This window comes from Mustela erminea, chromosome 1 (genome assembly GCF_009829155.1).
Source record: "Mustela erminea isolate mMusErm1 chromosome 1, mMusErm1.Pri, whole genome shotgun sequence".
NCBI classification, from domain to species: domain Eukaryota; kingdom Metazoa; phylum Chordata; class Mammalia; order Carnivora; family Mustelidae; genus Mustela; species Mustela erminea.
This window is the reverse complement of record NC_045614.1, coordinates 103,256,264-103,271,714: the sequence shown is the minus strand read 5'-3', so window position 1 is coordinate 103,271,714 and position 15,451 is coordinate 103,256,264. Positions and strand designations below refer to the sequence as shown.

General features: G+C 37.8%; 1 protein-coding gene across 1 annotated transcript in view; it reads right to left on the bottom strand.

The window, feature by feature from the left end:
- Positions 1–507: 507 nt before the first annotated feature.
- PIGX (phosphatidylinositol glycan anchor biosynthesis class X) overlaps positions 508–15,451 on the bottom strand; it is a 44,372-nt gene continuing 29,428 nt past the window's right edge. Inside the window, exons 5-7 of the mRNA XM_032342159.1 lie at positions 7,236–7,449; positions 4,476–4,576; positions 508–686 (exon numbers count right to left, since the gene is read on the bottom strand). Of these exons, the coding sequence (XP_032198050.1) occupies positions 543–686; positions 4,476–4,576; positions 7,236–7,449 (459 nt within the window). The 3' untranslated portion in view covers positions 508–542. The remainder of the gene's footprint in view (positions 687–4,475; positions 4,577–7,235; positions 7,450–15,451) is intronic.

Genomic DNA, 15,451 nt, shown 5'->3' with positions numbered 1-15,451 from the left:
TAGCTGAAATTAAAATGTTTCTATTCAAAAAATAAGAATAATTTGTCTCTAACACATAAAGTACTCTTTTCATGACCGAAATGAAACTGAAATCACTTCTCACAAAATAAATATAAATTCAACAAAATTAAGTTTCCTCTCCTATTGGTACTTGCTTAAAGATTATCAATGGTCTATACAACAGAGTACTAAATTCTGGAATGGATTGAAAATGGTCCAAAATTTCCTCTAGTACACAAAATTATAGCCATAAATGAAGACAAAAACAACGACGTAATTCTAGAAGAACACTCCCTTTTTTTTTTTTTTAAACATGTTATTTTATTTATTTGAGAGCTAGAGTATAAGCGGGGAGAACCACAGAGGGAGAGGGAGAAGCAGGCTCCCTGTGGAGCAAGGAGCTGGATCTCAGGACCCTGAGATCATGAACTGAAGAAGCCACTTAACCGACTGAGCCACCCAGGCACCCCTAGAAGAACACTTCTGATCACAAGTAAATAGGTCTTATTTAGGTTTATGGGAAGCATTAAGCTCCACAAAACTTATAGGGAAAAATGGCCATATTTGAAAACAGCCACAAGGATCAGAGTTGAACACAGGATGGTAATGAGCAGAGTCACAGAACACACTAAGGAGGTATGTATAGTTAGTCCCACTGGAACCTGTAGAGTCACGTTCTTATATACCTAGAGAAGGAGAGAGAGAGAGAGGTTAGAGACATCTAAAATGCAGGCCCTAAGGTGAGACCTAGTTCTTTGACTTTTAATGTAATTTTTTTCTTTTAGTATCTTTCAGCCAATGCTACACTACATGTGAGTGATTCTTTTGGATTCAACATTTCATTTAATGTAACAGAATCAGATTCATCACAATAATCCTTAAATTCTCATTAATTTTGATTTCTACTTTCTACTGATGTTAGCTATCTGCCATTGTCACCTCTGTAATCAGTATAAACATTTACTTCTTTTTGTTACCTTTCTATTAGAATACAGAATTATCTCTCAGTCAAAGCCCTAAAGGAAAAACATTAAAACAACAATAAAGCTAAAGTATTCAATCACTTCTGTTTTGCTGTTTCTCTCTCCAAAATACCTTTAAAAAGTCTATTATTCACAAGTTACACAGTGAATGTGTCTTTTACTGTTAAAACATCAAAGTCACTGTCATCCTGACCAACAAAACAGTTCTCCTACAGTTCAACTTGGTTTCTATGTTCTATTTGGTTTTGAAGATAAAGAGGATAAAAACTCTAGGAAATTTTGTGGTTTAAAATAGTTTTTTAGGGACACCTGGGTGGCTCAGTCGGTTAACTGTCTGCCTTCCGCTTAGGTCATGATCCCCGTCAGATGGGAGTCCTGCATCGGGATCCCTGTTCAGCACGGAGCCTGCTTCTCTTTCTGCCGGCCACTCCCCCTGCGTGTACTCATGTGCTCTCTCTCTCTCCCTCAATCTCTGGTAAATAAATAAGTAAAATCGGGGCACCTGGGTAGCTCAGTGGGTTAAGCCTCTGCCTCTGGGGGGGCCTGGGTGGCTCAGCAGGTTAGGCCTCTCTGCCTTCGGCTCTGGTCATGATCTCAGGGTCCTCGGATGGAGCCCTGCATCAGGCTGTCTGCTCAGCGGGAAGCCTGCTTCCCCCTCTCTCCCTCTGCCTGCCTCCCTGCCTATTTGTGATCTCTGTCTGTCAAATAAATAAATAAAATCTTTAAAAAAAAAGAAAGTAAAATCATAAAAAAAGAAAAGAAAATCGGGGTGTTTTTTTTTTAAGATTTATTTATTTATTTGACAGACAGAGATCACAAGTAGGCAGAGGCAGGGGCGGGGTGGGGGGAAGCAGGCTCCCCACTAAGCAGACAGACTGATGCAGGGCTCGATCCCAGGACCCTGAGATCATGACCTGAGCAGAAGGCAGAGGCCTAACCCGCTGAGCCACCCAGGCGCCCCAATAAAATCGGTTTTTAAAAATATTAAAATTTAGGTAACTTGGGAATGCTCTCATTTTTGGTTCCTTTTTATAAATATCTGGAGTATAATTTCACATCCAAAACAAATGTTAATTTGAAAATTATCTTTTCAAATTATCTTTTAAAAATTATCTTTTAAAATTATTTTTTAAAAAAAGATAATTTTTTATCTTTTTATTTATCTTTATCTTTTTATCTTTTAAATTATCTTTTTAAAAAATGGTGTCTTAAACAAACAAGACTTAGTGTAGATCACCACCTCAGTGATGGTCACCTATTTTCCTGATATATATAAACAAGAAATGTTAACACACACATACACACACACAAATCAAAGGGTTCATTAAGACCTTTTATTTCAAGTTACATGGTCTAAAAGAGAACTGAATTCAGAATGTTTTAATAAGGTAATTACTTATTTTGTAGCAATGCACACTACCAGTATTTTAAATTAATAAATTGTAAACACTAATTATACTCTTCATTCACATAAGAAAATCACATGTAATTCTCCAGATGTATTTTAAGAGATTTTTTTTTAAAGGTTTTATTTATTTATTTGATAGAGAGGAATCACAAGTAGATGGAGAGGCAGATAGAGAGAGAGAGAGGGGGAGGCAGGCTCCCTGCTGAGCAGAGAGCCCGATGTGGGACTCGATCCCAGGACCCTGAGATCATGACCTGAGCTGAAGGCAGCGGCTTAACCCACTGAGCCACCCAGGCGCCCCTCCAGATGTATTTTAGAGTGTAAAAAAAGTTCAGGTTCCATATGCTAATGGAAATCTACTCAAAAGCAACTCTACGCTACAAAACATATTAGCAGAGTCATACTTCTTACAATTGTCAGCTCTAAGAGAGTTCCCCACTACAAAATAGCAGTGCCTTGTAGTAAGACTTAACGGTAACTAGTTGTTCTCTAGGCTAGCTGGTAGACAGGCTTCAAAGCAACTCCAAGGAAAATACTTCAAATCTATATTAATCTCCAACAGCACATACAAACAAATCTGCTTTATGTTTATCTGTCTGTGGGCTTAACATTTTAATTTATTTTACTTTTTTTTTTTTTAAAAGATTTTATTTATTTAACAGACAGAGATCACAAGTAGGCGGAGAGGCAGACAGAGAGGAGGAAGCAGGTTCCCTGCTGAGCAGAGAGCCCTATGTGGGGCTTGATCCCAGGACGCTGGGATCATGACCTGAGCTGAAGGCAGAGGCTTTAACCCACTGAGCCACCCAGGTGCCCCTAATTTATTTTACTTTTACTGCAGACTCATTTGACTCTTTGTAAAAGTAAATTGTAAGAATGTTGACAGAGATTGTGCTATTCCACCAAAGGAGGCAGACCTTAAAGAGAATTAGGGTCAAAGTGAAAGACAAATAGATAGTACAACCATCAGTTAAAATGCAGCTCATAAAAGAGGAAGGAAAGGTTAGGAAAAGAGGGAAAGAAGAGAGATGGTTGTATAAGACTTGCCACTGAACAGAGAGAAGTAGACCATGATAGCTTAAGAAGGTAAATAGAAAACTGTACACTCCTCAGACAAAGCCAATGATAATGAAATAAGAATACTTACCTAATTTATTAACTGAAAACAAGGTCGGGGTCAAAACTATTAAAATGGCTGGCCACAACCTGGATTTAGATATATAAATTGCAATACAACTGTCTAGAAACTTTATCATAGTCGAAATATTACTACTTGGAGTCTTTATTTCTCTTTTCTCACTTTTTCTATGTAATATATTGAAGTTAACTAATTGACTTCATTGTTCAAAAGTTAATAAAAAGTTCTAAATAAAATAAAGTACCTATAAAGTAAAACCAAGAATGAAACTGGACCACCTTCTTAAACCATACATAAAAATAAACTCAAAATGGACTAAAAACCTAAATGTGAGACAAGAAACCATCAAACCCCTGGAAAAAACATAGGCAGTGATTTCTTTGACATCAGCTGTGGAAACATTTTTCTAGATAAAGTAAAACCAGATGGACATAGCACTGTTATTTGTTGCTACTCCACACGTTTAAAAAGCATATTAGCTTACTTGGGCTCTGGACTAATATAAGGCATGGAACTAACCCTAAATCTCCAGTCCCCAAATTAAATGATTCTATGACTCTACGGAAATGAGGAGCCATTGTTGCCATCAGTAGCAAAGAAACAACATTAAAAACAAACAAAGGTTTCCTGGTTGGCTCAGCAGGTTAAATAGTTGTCTTCGGCCCAGGTCCTGATCCCAGGATCCTAGGACTGAGCCCCACATTGGGCTCCTTGCTCAGCAGTAGCCTGCTTCTCCCTCTCCTTTTGCCTCCCTCTCCCTGTGCTTGTTCTCTTTTTCCCTGTCAAATAAATATATAAAATCTTTTTTAAAAAATTAAAAAAAAAACAAACAAAAAACAGCTTTTAATGGTAGAATATAAAATGCTAATCCCTTAAATGTGGCAGAAACATTATGAGTTTTAAATAATGCAGTATGATTGAAAAACACCTCAAAATATTAACTTACTGATTTGTATTTCATATTGTTCCACTGGCATATATCCTTATTCTTCAAAGCACAAGGAGCTGCCACTTGTGACTGAGCCCAGCATTTCAAAATTGGAAACTCTGAGAAAAAGTGGTAGAACATCATATCAGAAAACATGCATCTGGACTAGACACTAAACCAGTCTTCCATGTTGAGATATGAGTACTCATACTCTTTGCCACACATGTACAAGACCTGAATCCATCTATCACATGCCGTTTTATTTCAGCAACCTGTTCTAAGAGGATGCCTAAGAAATTACAAAATTACCAAGACTGTACAGAAGTTAAGCATGAGTTCTTAATAAATCCCATTACAGTAGGTGCCACTTTTTTTCCTTAAGATGTTATTTATTTATTTATTTGAGAGAGAGAAGGAGCAGAGGGAGGGAGAAGCAGACTCCCCACTAAGCAGGAAGCCAGCTGTGGAGCTTAATCCCAGGATGTAGAGATTAAGACCTAAGCCGAAGGCAGACACCCAACCTACTGAGCCACCCAGGGTGCCCCCAGTAGGTACAATTTTTTAAAAACTTTAACTTAAACTTTTTTTGAAGTATAACATATACTCAAAAATTAACAGATCCTAAACATACAACTGAAAAATATTTCCATAGACTAAACAAACCCATATAAAGAACATTCAGGGGGCGCCTGGGTGGCTCAGTGGGTTAAGCCACTGCCTTCGGCTCAGGTCATGATCTCAGGGTCCTGGGATCGAGTCCCGCATCGGGCTCTCTGCTCAGCAGGGAGCCTGCTTCCTTCTCTCTCCCTCTCTGCCTGCCTCTCAGTGTACTTGTAATTTCTCTCTGTCAAAGAAATAAATAAAATCTTTAAAAAAAAAAAAAAAAAAAGAACATTCAGACTAAAAAAACAAAACAAAACAAAACAAAACACAATACCAGAACTCCAGGAGAGGACACTTTTCCAAACTTTATTCTGAGTAATTAAAAGAAAAAAAAACTAGGTTGGATGAACAGATCTAACAAAGTTGAACAGTTTATTATTTTCTCATCATGAAATTTATCATGGCAGCAAAGTATGATTAAAAACTTCCTATCTCCCGGGGCGCCTGGGTGGTTTAGTAGGTTAAGCCGCTGCCTTCAGCTCAGGTCATGATCTCAGGGTCCTGGGATCGAGTCCCACATCGGGCTCTCTGCTCGGCAGGGAGCCTGCTTCCCTCTCTCTCTCTCTCTCTGCCAGCCTCTCTACCTACCTGTGATCTCTCTCTGTCAAATAAATAAATAAAATCTTAAAAAAAAAAAAAAACCTTCCTATCTCCCAATCTTTGGTGCTACTGATTTGTGAATATTCTAATCAACCTAAATTTGGAGACACAAAGAACCAAAATCTGGGGGCGCCTGGGTGGCTCAGTGGGTTAAAGTCTCTGCCTTCAGCTCAGGTCATGATCCCAGGGTCCTGGGATAAAGCCCCACATCGGGCTCTCTGCTCAGCAGGGAGCCTGCTTCCTCCTTTCTCTCTGCCTGACCCTCTGCCTACTTGTGATCTCTGTCAAATAAATAAATAAAATCTTAAAAAAAAAAAAAAAGAACCAAAATCTGAAAGTCCGGACTTCTTAAAGTCCTGATTCTAGGAAGACTGAAAATGAGGAAGCATAGTTCCTTGTTTTTTGGTTTTTTTTTTTAAATTCAAATGCATACATAAAAACAGAAAGAACAATTATTTCCCAAACCAAAGACTCATGGCTAACATTTACACAAAACTAGGTGGTAAAGTATTCCCTCAAACACAAAAAATATATACAAGTAGACAAAACACCACAACAGCTGTAAGTCCTGCAAAGCAGCATAAAGAAACAGAAAGCAGCACAAGGGCAGAGGATCAATGGCCAAAAAAAAGAAACACACCAGACATTATATGAGTCCTCATACAAGAACACAGCACCACCTATAGTCTTGTCAAAAGAATCAAACTGAATCTGATCACAGCTCTGGAGCCAGCAGCCAATTTCCAGGAAATAAAGAGGCTAGATGAATGCCATAAGCAAAATCACCAAAACCCCAACTATGAGAAACTAGACAGGTCAGATGACCCAGGTTTCTCAACAGGTGAATCTAAAAAAAAGAAAGGGAAAGAGGGGAAACTTGTAAATTAAGAGACTTAGTGGAAATACATTTCTTCAAATGGGGAAGATGAGGCTTTACTATCCACGAACGCACACTTGGGTGAAAAAAGTATAAAGAAACATAAGCAACTGATTAAAAGTCAGGATATGGGTTAGTCTTAGAGGAAAGGAGGAGGCTATGATTGAGACCGGACACACAGCTGCTTCTAGGGTGACTGGTAAAGCTCTATTTCTTTACCTGGGTGGTAGTTACAAGGAAGGGTCTTTGCCTTATAATAATATACTAAACTATTTATTTGTGAAGCTTTTCTATACCTATCGTGTATTTTACAATGAAAAGGTTAAAAAAGGGGCTGCCTGAGTGGCTCAGTCAGTTCTTCTTCGGCTCAGGTCATGGTCCTGGAATCAAATCTCACATCAGGCTCCTTGTTCAGCAGGGAGCCTACTTGTCCTTCTCCCTCTGCTGCTCCCCCTGCTTGTGCTCTCTTTCTCTCTCTGACAAATAAATAAATAAATAAAATCTTCTTTAAAAAAAAAAAAAAAAAGTTAAAAAGGAAAGTAAAAAGAAACCTTCTGTCACCCCTGTCCTTGACTTTGGACTTGCCATCATACCTTTATTTTTATTTTCAACCCGCAGAAAAGACTTGCAACTCTCACCTTGGTCACAATACATCAATAAATCAGGGTTATTGACCACAATAAAGGTTTCTCCATCTTTACTATGTGGCCGATGATAGCGGTAGTGCACAGGCAAAAAAGCTTGGAAACAATCAATGCACTGTGAATCTTGTCTGGCATAAATAAGAACTTCAGATTCCTTAGACAAATAATTGGGAGCTTCTATATTAAAGTCTTCGGAAACCATCACTGCCTATCAAAAAGAAAACAAATATTAATCCAAAGAAGAAGAGAAGATTAATAAAACCAGAAGAATGCTATACTGATGAACAGAAATGTCAAATTCACTCCCCCTATAAACAATTCCCATTTCATTCTATCCTCAATTTTAAATAGAAAAATAAGATGTGATCTATGTGTAATAAAAGTTTGTTTACTAAAAGTAAACTGAGGAAATTATACTCTGGGGTGTGAAATTTCCCCATAACAAAAATTATGTATTTATAATATCCTTATCAAGCTTTGTTTAGGTGACAAAACAGATACTAAGAAAAGAGAAATTTTGTGAATACAGCATCATTTAATAAATATTAAATGATGCTGTATTCACAAATGAAAACTATGACAAAAACAGTTAACCCAGTATTGGTTGAAATGATCGGTATCATTCTGGTAATTTCCTGTTCTTCAGAAAAGTAGGTAAGATGGCAGTGAGTAAGATAGAGCACTGTGGTGAGGAAGTCAAAGCAAAGGTCAGTACTCTTCCCATATTAGGTATAAAAAGTTAAAAGGAAAATAGTAAATGATTCTTTAAAAAAATAATATGGTAAAAACCATTTTAAAACAGGTATTCTAGGGGCACCTGGGTGGCTCAGTCAGTTAAGTTCAGCCTTCAGCTTTCAGTTCGTGATCTCAGGGTCCTGGGATTGAGCCCTGTATTGGACTCCCGGCTCAGGGAGGCATCTGATTTTCCCTCTCCCACTGCCCCTCCCCGCTGTTCAAGCTTTTGCTCACTCTCTCTCAAATGAAGAAATAAAAAAGATCTTTAAAAAAGAAAAAGGTATTCTATTCCAAAACTAAAAATGCATATGTGAGAGAAAATAGTCCTAAATTATAATGTAAGTACATATTATATATGTATATATATCTATCCACCCACACATATTTCTGTATAAACATACATACACACACTCACATTCACATATATTTATACATACATATATACAGACACTACATAATCTGTGAGTCTGTGTGTATGTGTTATGTACAGATATATACACATACAACTTGTCTCTAGATTCTCTATGTGAAGCCCTTACATATCTCCAGGAAAAAACAAAAACAAAAACAGAATTAAAGTCTTCGCATAATGGCAAACATCCTAATTCTTCTGTTTCAGAGTGACACCAAGTGCTGTATTTTTTCATGTTTTTCCTTCTCTGTTAATCACAGGAATAAAAAAGTTCATTGGCAAAGGGCAAAGAATATAATCTTATGAGTCATAATGAACTTTAAAGGTGATTAAATTAAACCACTGTCAATGAGGGCATTGTTCAAGAATCCAGCCGCTGCCTGAATACGCTCAATGACTAAAATGGAGGTTATTACTTTGAGTCATATCATTTTATCTTCCATTAAAAGGTTATTCCTTTTTGGGGCGCCTGGGTGGCTCAGTCGTTAAGCGTCTACCTTCGGCTCAGGTCATGATCCCAGGGTTCTGGGATCGAGCCCCGCATCGGGCTCCCTACTCAGCAGGAAGCTTGCTTCTCCCTTTCCCAATCCCTCTGCTTGTGTTCCCTCTCTCGCTGTGTCTATTTCTATCAAATAAATAAATAAAATCTTTAAAAAAAAAAAAAAAGGTTATTCCTTTTTTTTTTTTTTTTAGATTTATTTATTTGAGAGAGAGAACAAGAGTGTGGGAGGGAGGGGCAGAGAGAAGATGGAGAGAGTCTTAAGCAGACTCAGTGCTGAGTCCAGAGCCCAACAAAGGACTCGATCCCACAACCCTGAGGTCATGACCTGAGCCGACAACCAGGAGTCAGACGCTCCACCTACTGTGCCACCTAGGTATCCCCATTCCTTTTTTATAAGTAGAAGTCTGATGCTCTGGTCTTTAACATTCGCAACTGTCCTTGCTTACAGTATCTACAATAAATCTGTTCCTTATTTCACTAAGGGTCACTCAAACATCTCCACTAAGTTTTCTCCTCCTCAGAGAAATAGTCATAGTTCTCTTAGGGGTGCCTGGGTAAACAGCAATAATGTATTAACAAAAAACCGAAATGATACACAAAAAATTCATCAAACAAGAGCATATACTTGTTAACAGCCATGGACCTATTTCTTTTCACAATACTCAACTAACACGTCACAAACTACCAGAGCTAAGTTAAATGAGTTAAGCTATGAAATTGTGCCATGTCTGTAACATTTGCCAGATCTTTCTCTTATAAACTACAGTTCTTTTTTTTTTTTAAAGATTTTATTTATTTGTCAGAGAGAGAGAGGGAGAGTGAGCGAGCACAGGCAGACAGAATGGCAGGCAGAGGCAGAGGGAGAAGCAGGCTCCCCGCTGAGCAAGGAGCCCGATGTGGGACTCGATCCCAGAAGGCTGGGATCATGACCCGAGCCGAAGGCAGTCGCTTAACCAACTGAGCCACCCAGGCGTCCCTAAACTACAGTTCTTTCAAAAACAGGAAAAAATTCTCCCAATTAAGACACAGTAATTGGTGCCTTTGAACAACTTACACGATCTAAAAATATGACTTTATAAAAAAATGAAATGTAGACTACTTTTCTGACACTGGGATGTTAATTCTAACAGCACATTTTAAAAAAATGATCTCTCTGGCTAAAGGTTCACCAATTTTACCCATCTCAAAGAACCAGCTTTGATTCGCTGGTTTTCCCTATTGTGTTTCTATTTTCTAATTCATTGATTTCTGCTGTTTTTTCTATTCCTATTCTCCTACTTAACTTTGGTTTCACGTGCTCTTCTTTTTATAATTTAGGGAGGCTTGGCTATCACTAATCTGAGATCTTTCTTCTTTCTAAAACAGGCATTTTAGGACTACAGATTTCCCCCTAAACGCAGCTCTAGCAGCACCCTACTAATTCTAATATATTGTGTTTTCACTTTTATTCAGTTCAAAATCCCTTATTTCCCTTTTGATTTCTTCTTTGACCCACGGACTACTTAGAAGTATGTTGATTGGCTCCCAAATGTTTGAGCCTTTTCCAGAGAGCTTTCTTTTTTTTTTCTTTTTTTAAAAGACTTTATTTATTTGAGAGAGATATAAAGACAGCTCATGCACAAGCAGGCAGAGTGGCTGGCAGAAGGAGAGGGAGAAGCAGGCTCCCAGCTGAGCAGAGAGCCCGACATGGGACTCGATCCCAGTATCCCGGGATCATAACCTAAGATGAAGGCAGGCACTTAACCAACTGAGCTACCCAGGCACCAAAGATCCTTCCATTCTTAATGTCTACTTTAATTCCTCTGTAGTCAAAGAACGTGCTTTGTGAAACTTGAATTTGTCTAAATATATTGAGACTTGTTTTATGACATAGAATATGCTCTATCTTGGGAAGTGTTCCATGTACGTCTAAAAAGAATGTATATTCCACTGTGGCTGGGAAGAGTGGTCTATAAATGCCAATTAGGTCAAGTTGACAGTTTTATTCAAATCTTATAAAGTCTTAATAATTTCCTGTATCAATTAGTGAGAAAAGTGTACTGAAACTGTCAACTGTAAGTGTAGATTTGTCTGTTATACCTTACAGTTCTACCAGTTTTTCTTCATCCATTTTGAATCTATGCTATTAGGTACATAAATGTTTATGGTTATTATTTCCTCCTGCTGCGTTGATCCCATTATCAAAATGCCTTCCATTAGCTCTGGTGATAGTCTTTGCTCTGAAATCCACTTCACCTAAAATTAATAATCCCACTTCAGCTTCCTTTGACCAGTGTGAGCACATCACATCTTTTCTTTTATTTTTTAAAAAGATTTTATTTATCTATTGAATAGAGAGAGAGAGATATCACAAGTAGGCAGAGCAGCAGGCAGAGAGCAAGTCCAATTGAGCAGAGAGAGAGCCTGTTGAGCAGAGAGCCCAATACGGGTCTTGATCCCAGGACCCTGAGGTCATGACCTGAGCTAAAGGCAGAGGCTTAACCCACTGAACCACCCAGGCACCTCCATATCTTTTCTTTTAAAATTTAAATGTTTTAAAATAAAACATTTCTTGTAAGCAACATACAGTTGGATCTTGCTTTCTTATCTAATCTGATGATCTCTGTCTTTTAATGGGGATATTTAGACATTTATATTTAATGTGACCATTGATATGGTTAAGTTGAAATGTATCATCTTGTTTTCTATATTTAACATACATTCTTTGTCCTTTTCTGTTCTTTCTCTGCTTTTTGGATTGAATATTTTTTATAATTTCATTGTATCTGCTTTGCTGGTATACTAGCTAAAACTCTTTGTGTTTTTCTTAACTTTTACTTATTTTTAGGTAGGCTCTAGGCCCAATGTGAGGCTTGAACTCATGACCGTGAGATCAAAAGTTGCCTTGCCCCACCACCTGAGCCAGCCAGGCACCCCAAAACTCTTCGCTATTTTTATGTTTACTATAAGGTTTACATCTTTATTGTAGCACAGTCTACCCTTAAGTGGTATTAAACTACTTCACATTTAGAGTAACAACCTTATAAAAGTATGCTTCCATCTTCTCCTTCCCAACTTTGTGATATTTGGTGTCATGCATTTTATTTTTACATATGGTATGAATGTTATATTTTTTTCAATTATCTGATAAATAAAAAATTTAAATAAGAGGGGAAAAGTCTTATATTTGCCCATGTAGTTATCATTTCAAGTGCTCTTCTCTCCCTAGTATAGATACAGATTTTATCTGGTATTATTTTCCTATAACATTTTTTATAGTGGAGGTCTATTAGTGATTAATTATTTTAAAGATTTTTTTTTTAATTTATTTGACAGAGAGAGATCACAAGTAGGCAGAGAGGCAGGCAGAGAGAGAGAGAGAGGAGGAAGCAGGCTCCCTGCTGAGCAGAGAGCCCGATGCGGAACTCGATCCCAGGACCCTGAGATCATGACCTGAGCCGAAGGCAGCGGCTTAACCCACTGAGCCACCCAGGCGCCCTGATTAATTATTTTAGATGTCTGAAAAGTATTTCACCTTCACTTTGAAAGATATTATCACTGCATACAGAATTCAAAATCAACAGGTTTCTTTTCTTTCCATACTTTAAGGATGGTGTTGTACTATTTTCTTGTTTGCATTATTATTTTTTTAAAGATTTATTTACTTATTTATTTGACAGATCACAAGTAGGCAGAGAGGCAGGCAGAGAGAGAGAGAGAGAGAGGAGGAAGCAGGCTCCCCGCTGAGCAGAGAGCCCAATTCAGGGCTTGATCCCAGAATCCTGGGATCAAGACCTGAGCTGAAGGCAGAGGCTTTAGCCCACTGAGCCACCCAGGCGCCCCTAGTCTGCATTATTTTTGACAAGAAACCTGTTATCTTTATCTTTGTTCCCTTATATTTTACATGTTTTTCTTTCCCTCTTGCCACTTTTAAAATTTTCTCATTCTCTGGCTTAAATCAACAACATAAGAAATAACAGGTGTTGGCAAGGATATAGAGAAAGGGGAACCCTTTTGCACTGTTGATAGGAATGCAAACTGATACAGCCACTCTAGAACACAGTATCAATGTTCTTCAAAAAATTAATGATCCAGCAATAGCACTACTAGGTATTTACCCAAAGAATACAAAAATATTAATTTAAAGGGATACATGCACCCTGATGTTTATAGCAGCATTTTCTTAGCTAAATTATGGAAATAGCCTAAAAGTCCATCAATTAATGAATGGACAGAGACGATTCAGGGGTGTCTGGCTGGTTCAGTCGGTAGAGCATGTGACTCTTGATCTCAGGGCTGTGGGTTCAAGCCCCACGTTGGCCTGGGAGCCTACTTAAAAAAAAAAGATGTAATATGTATATATATATATATATATATATATATATATATATATATATACACATACATACACACACATACACACAATGGACTATTATTCAGCCATAAAAAAGAATGCCATTTGCAATGACATGGATGGAGCTAGAGAGTATTAGGCTGAGTGAAATAAGTCAGAGAAAGACAAAAAGACAAATGCCGTATGATTTTACTCACACATGGAACTTAAGAAAGAAAACAAATGAACAAGGAGAATAAAAAAAAAGCAGGGGGGGCAAACCAAGAAACAGATTCTTAAATAAAGAGAACAAACTGATGGTTACCAGAAGGGAGGTAGATGGGAGGGGGGGATGTGTTCAACAGGTGATGGGGATTAAGGAGTGCACTTGTTATAAGGAGAACTGGGTGATATATCGAAGTGTTGAATCACCATTTAGTAAACCTGACGCTAATATTACACTGTATGTTAACTAACTGGAATTTAAATAAAAACTTAAAGTTTTTTTCTCATTCTCATTGTTTGTTTGTTTTTTTAAAGATTTTATTCACTTGAGAGAGAAAGACAGTGAGTGAGCACAAGGCAAGAGAGGGGCAGAGGGAGAAGGAGAAGCAGACTCCCTACTGAGCATGGAGCCCAACATGGGGCTTAACCCCAGGACCCCGAGATCATGACTTGAGCCAAAGTCAGATGCTTAACTGAGCCACCCAGGTGCCCCTCATTCTCACTGTTTTAAACAATTTGAGTACATGCACCTCGGGATAATTTTCTTCATGTTTCTGGTACTTGAGCAGCTTAGACATATGGATTTATAGTTTTCACCAAATTTGGAAATTTCTCAGCCATTATTTCTTTAAATTTTTTTCCATCTCCATTTCTCTCTTCTGTCCTTGGAGATTCCAATCACACCTTCCCTACCCCAATCCCCACACTGAGCTTCATTGAGATATAACTGACATATAACATTGTATAGGTCTAAGGCATACAACATCACTATTTGAAATATGTTTATAATGCAAAATGATTGCCACAGTAAGGTTAGTTAACACATTCATCATCACTCATAGTTACCTCTTATGTGTATGCGTGTGTACAATGAAAACTTTTATTTTATTACTTTTTAAAGTAATCTCTACATTCAGCACGGGGCTCAAACTCATGACTCCAAGATCAAGAGTCATATGCTCTACTGAGCCAGCGAGGCACCCCTGATGAACACTTTTAAAGTATACTCTTTTAACAATCTTCAAATATATAACACACTATTGTTAACTATAGTCACCATGCTATACACTAGAACCCCTGAGTGTACTCATCTTTTAACTGGATGTCTATAATCTTTGAACACCTTCATCTGTTTCTCCCACACTCTTGCTCCTGGCAACCATCAATCTACTCTATTTCTATGATTTCAGAGTTTTTTTAGATTCCACATACAAATGAGATCATACAGTATTTGTCTTTCTCTGACTTATTTCACTTAGCTTGTAGCAAATGGCAGGATTTTCTTCTTTTTTATAGGTGAATAACATTCCATTGTATCCTATTTTCATACATATTTTCTTTATCCACTCATCTGTTGATGGACACTTAGATTGTTTCCACAGCTTGTCTACTGTGAACAACGCAAGGAACATGGCGATAGAGATCTCTCTTCAAGACAGTCCAACCACAGGTATAGGAGGCCACCTGAAGTTGTCCCACAACTCACTATTATTCTATTCACATTTTTGTTTTTAGATTTTATTTATTTATTTGACAGGCAGAGACCATAAGTAGGCAGAGAGGCTGGCAGAGAGAGAGAGAGAGAGAGAGAGGAGGAAGCAGACTCCCCGCTGAGCAGAGAGCCCGATGCAGGGCTCGATCCCAGGACCCTGGGATCATGACCTGAGCTGAAGGCAGAGGCTTTAACCCACTGAGCCACCCAGGCGCCCCCACTCTATTCACTTTTTATATTTCTCTCTTTTTTAAAAAATCTATTTTAGGTAGTTTCTATTACTATGTCTTCAAATCTATTAATCTTTTCTTTTGCACTGTTTGAAATGCCATTAATTTTATCTAGAATCTTTTCTATCTCATACACTGTAGTCTTAATCTTCACAAGTTTAACGTTCTCCTTTTATATATCTTCCATATCTGTACTTAATTTTTTGAACATATGGAATACAGTTATTGTAACTGTTTTCATAGCCCAATTCCAACATCTGGGTCAGTTCTGGATTGGTTTTGATTGATTCATTTATCTCCTC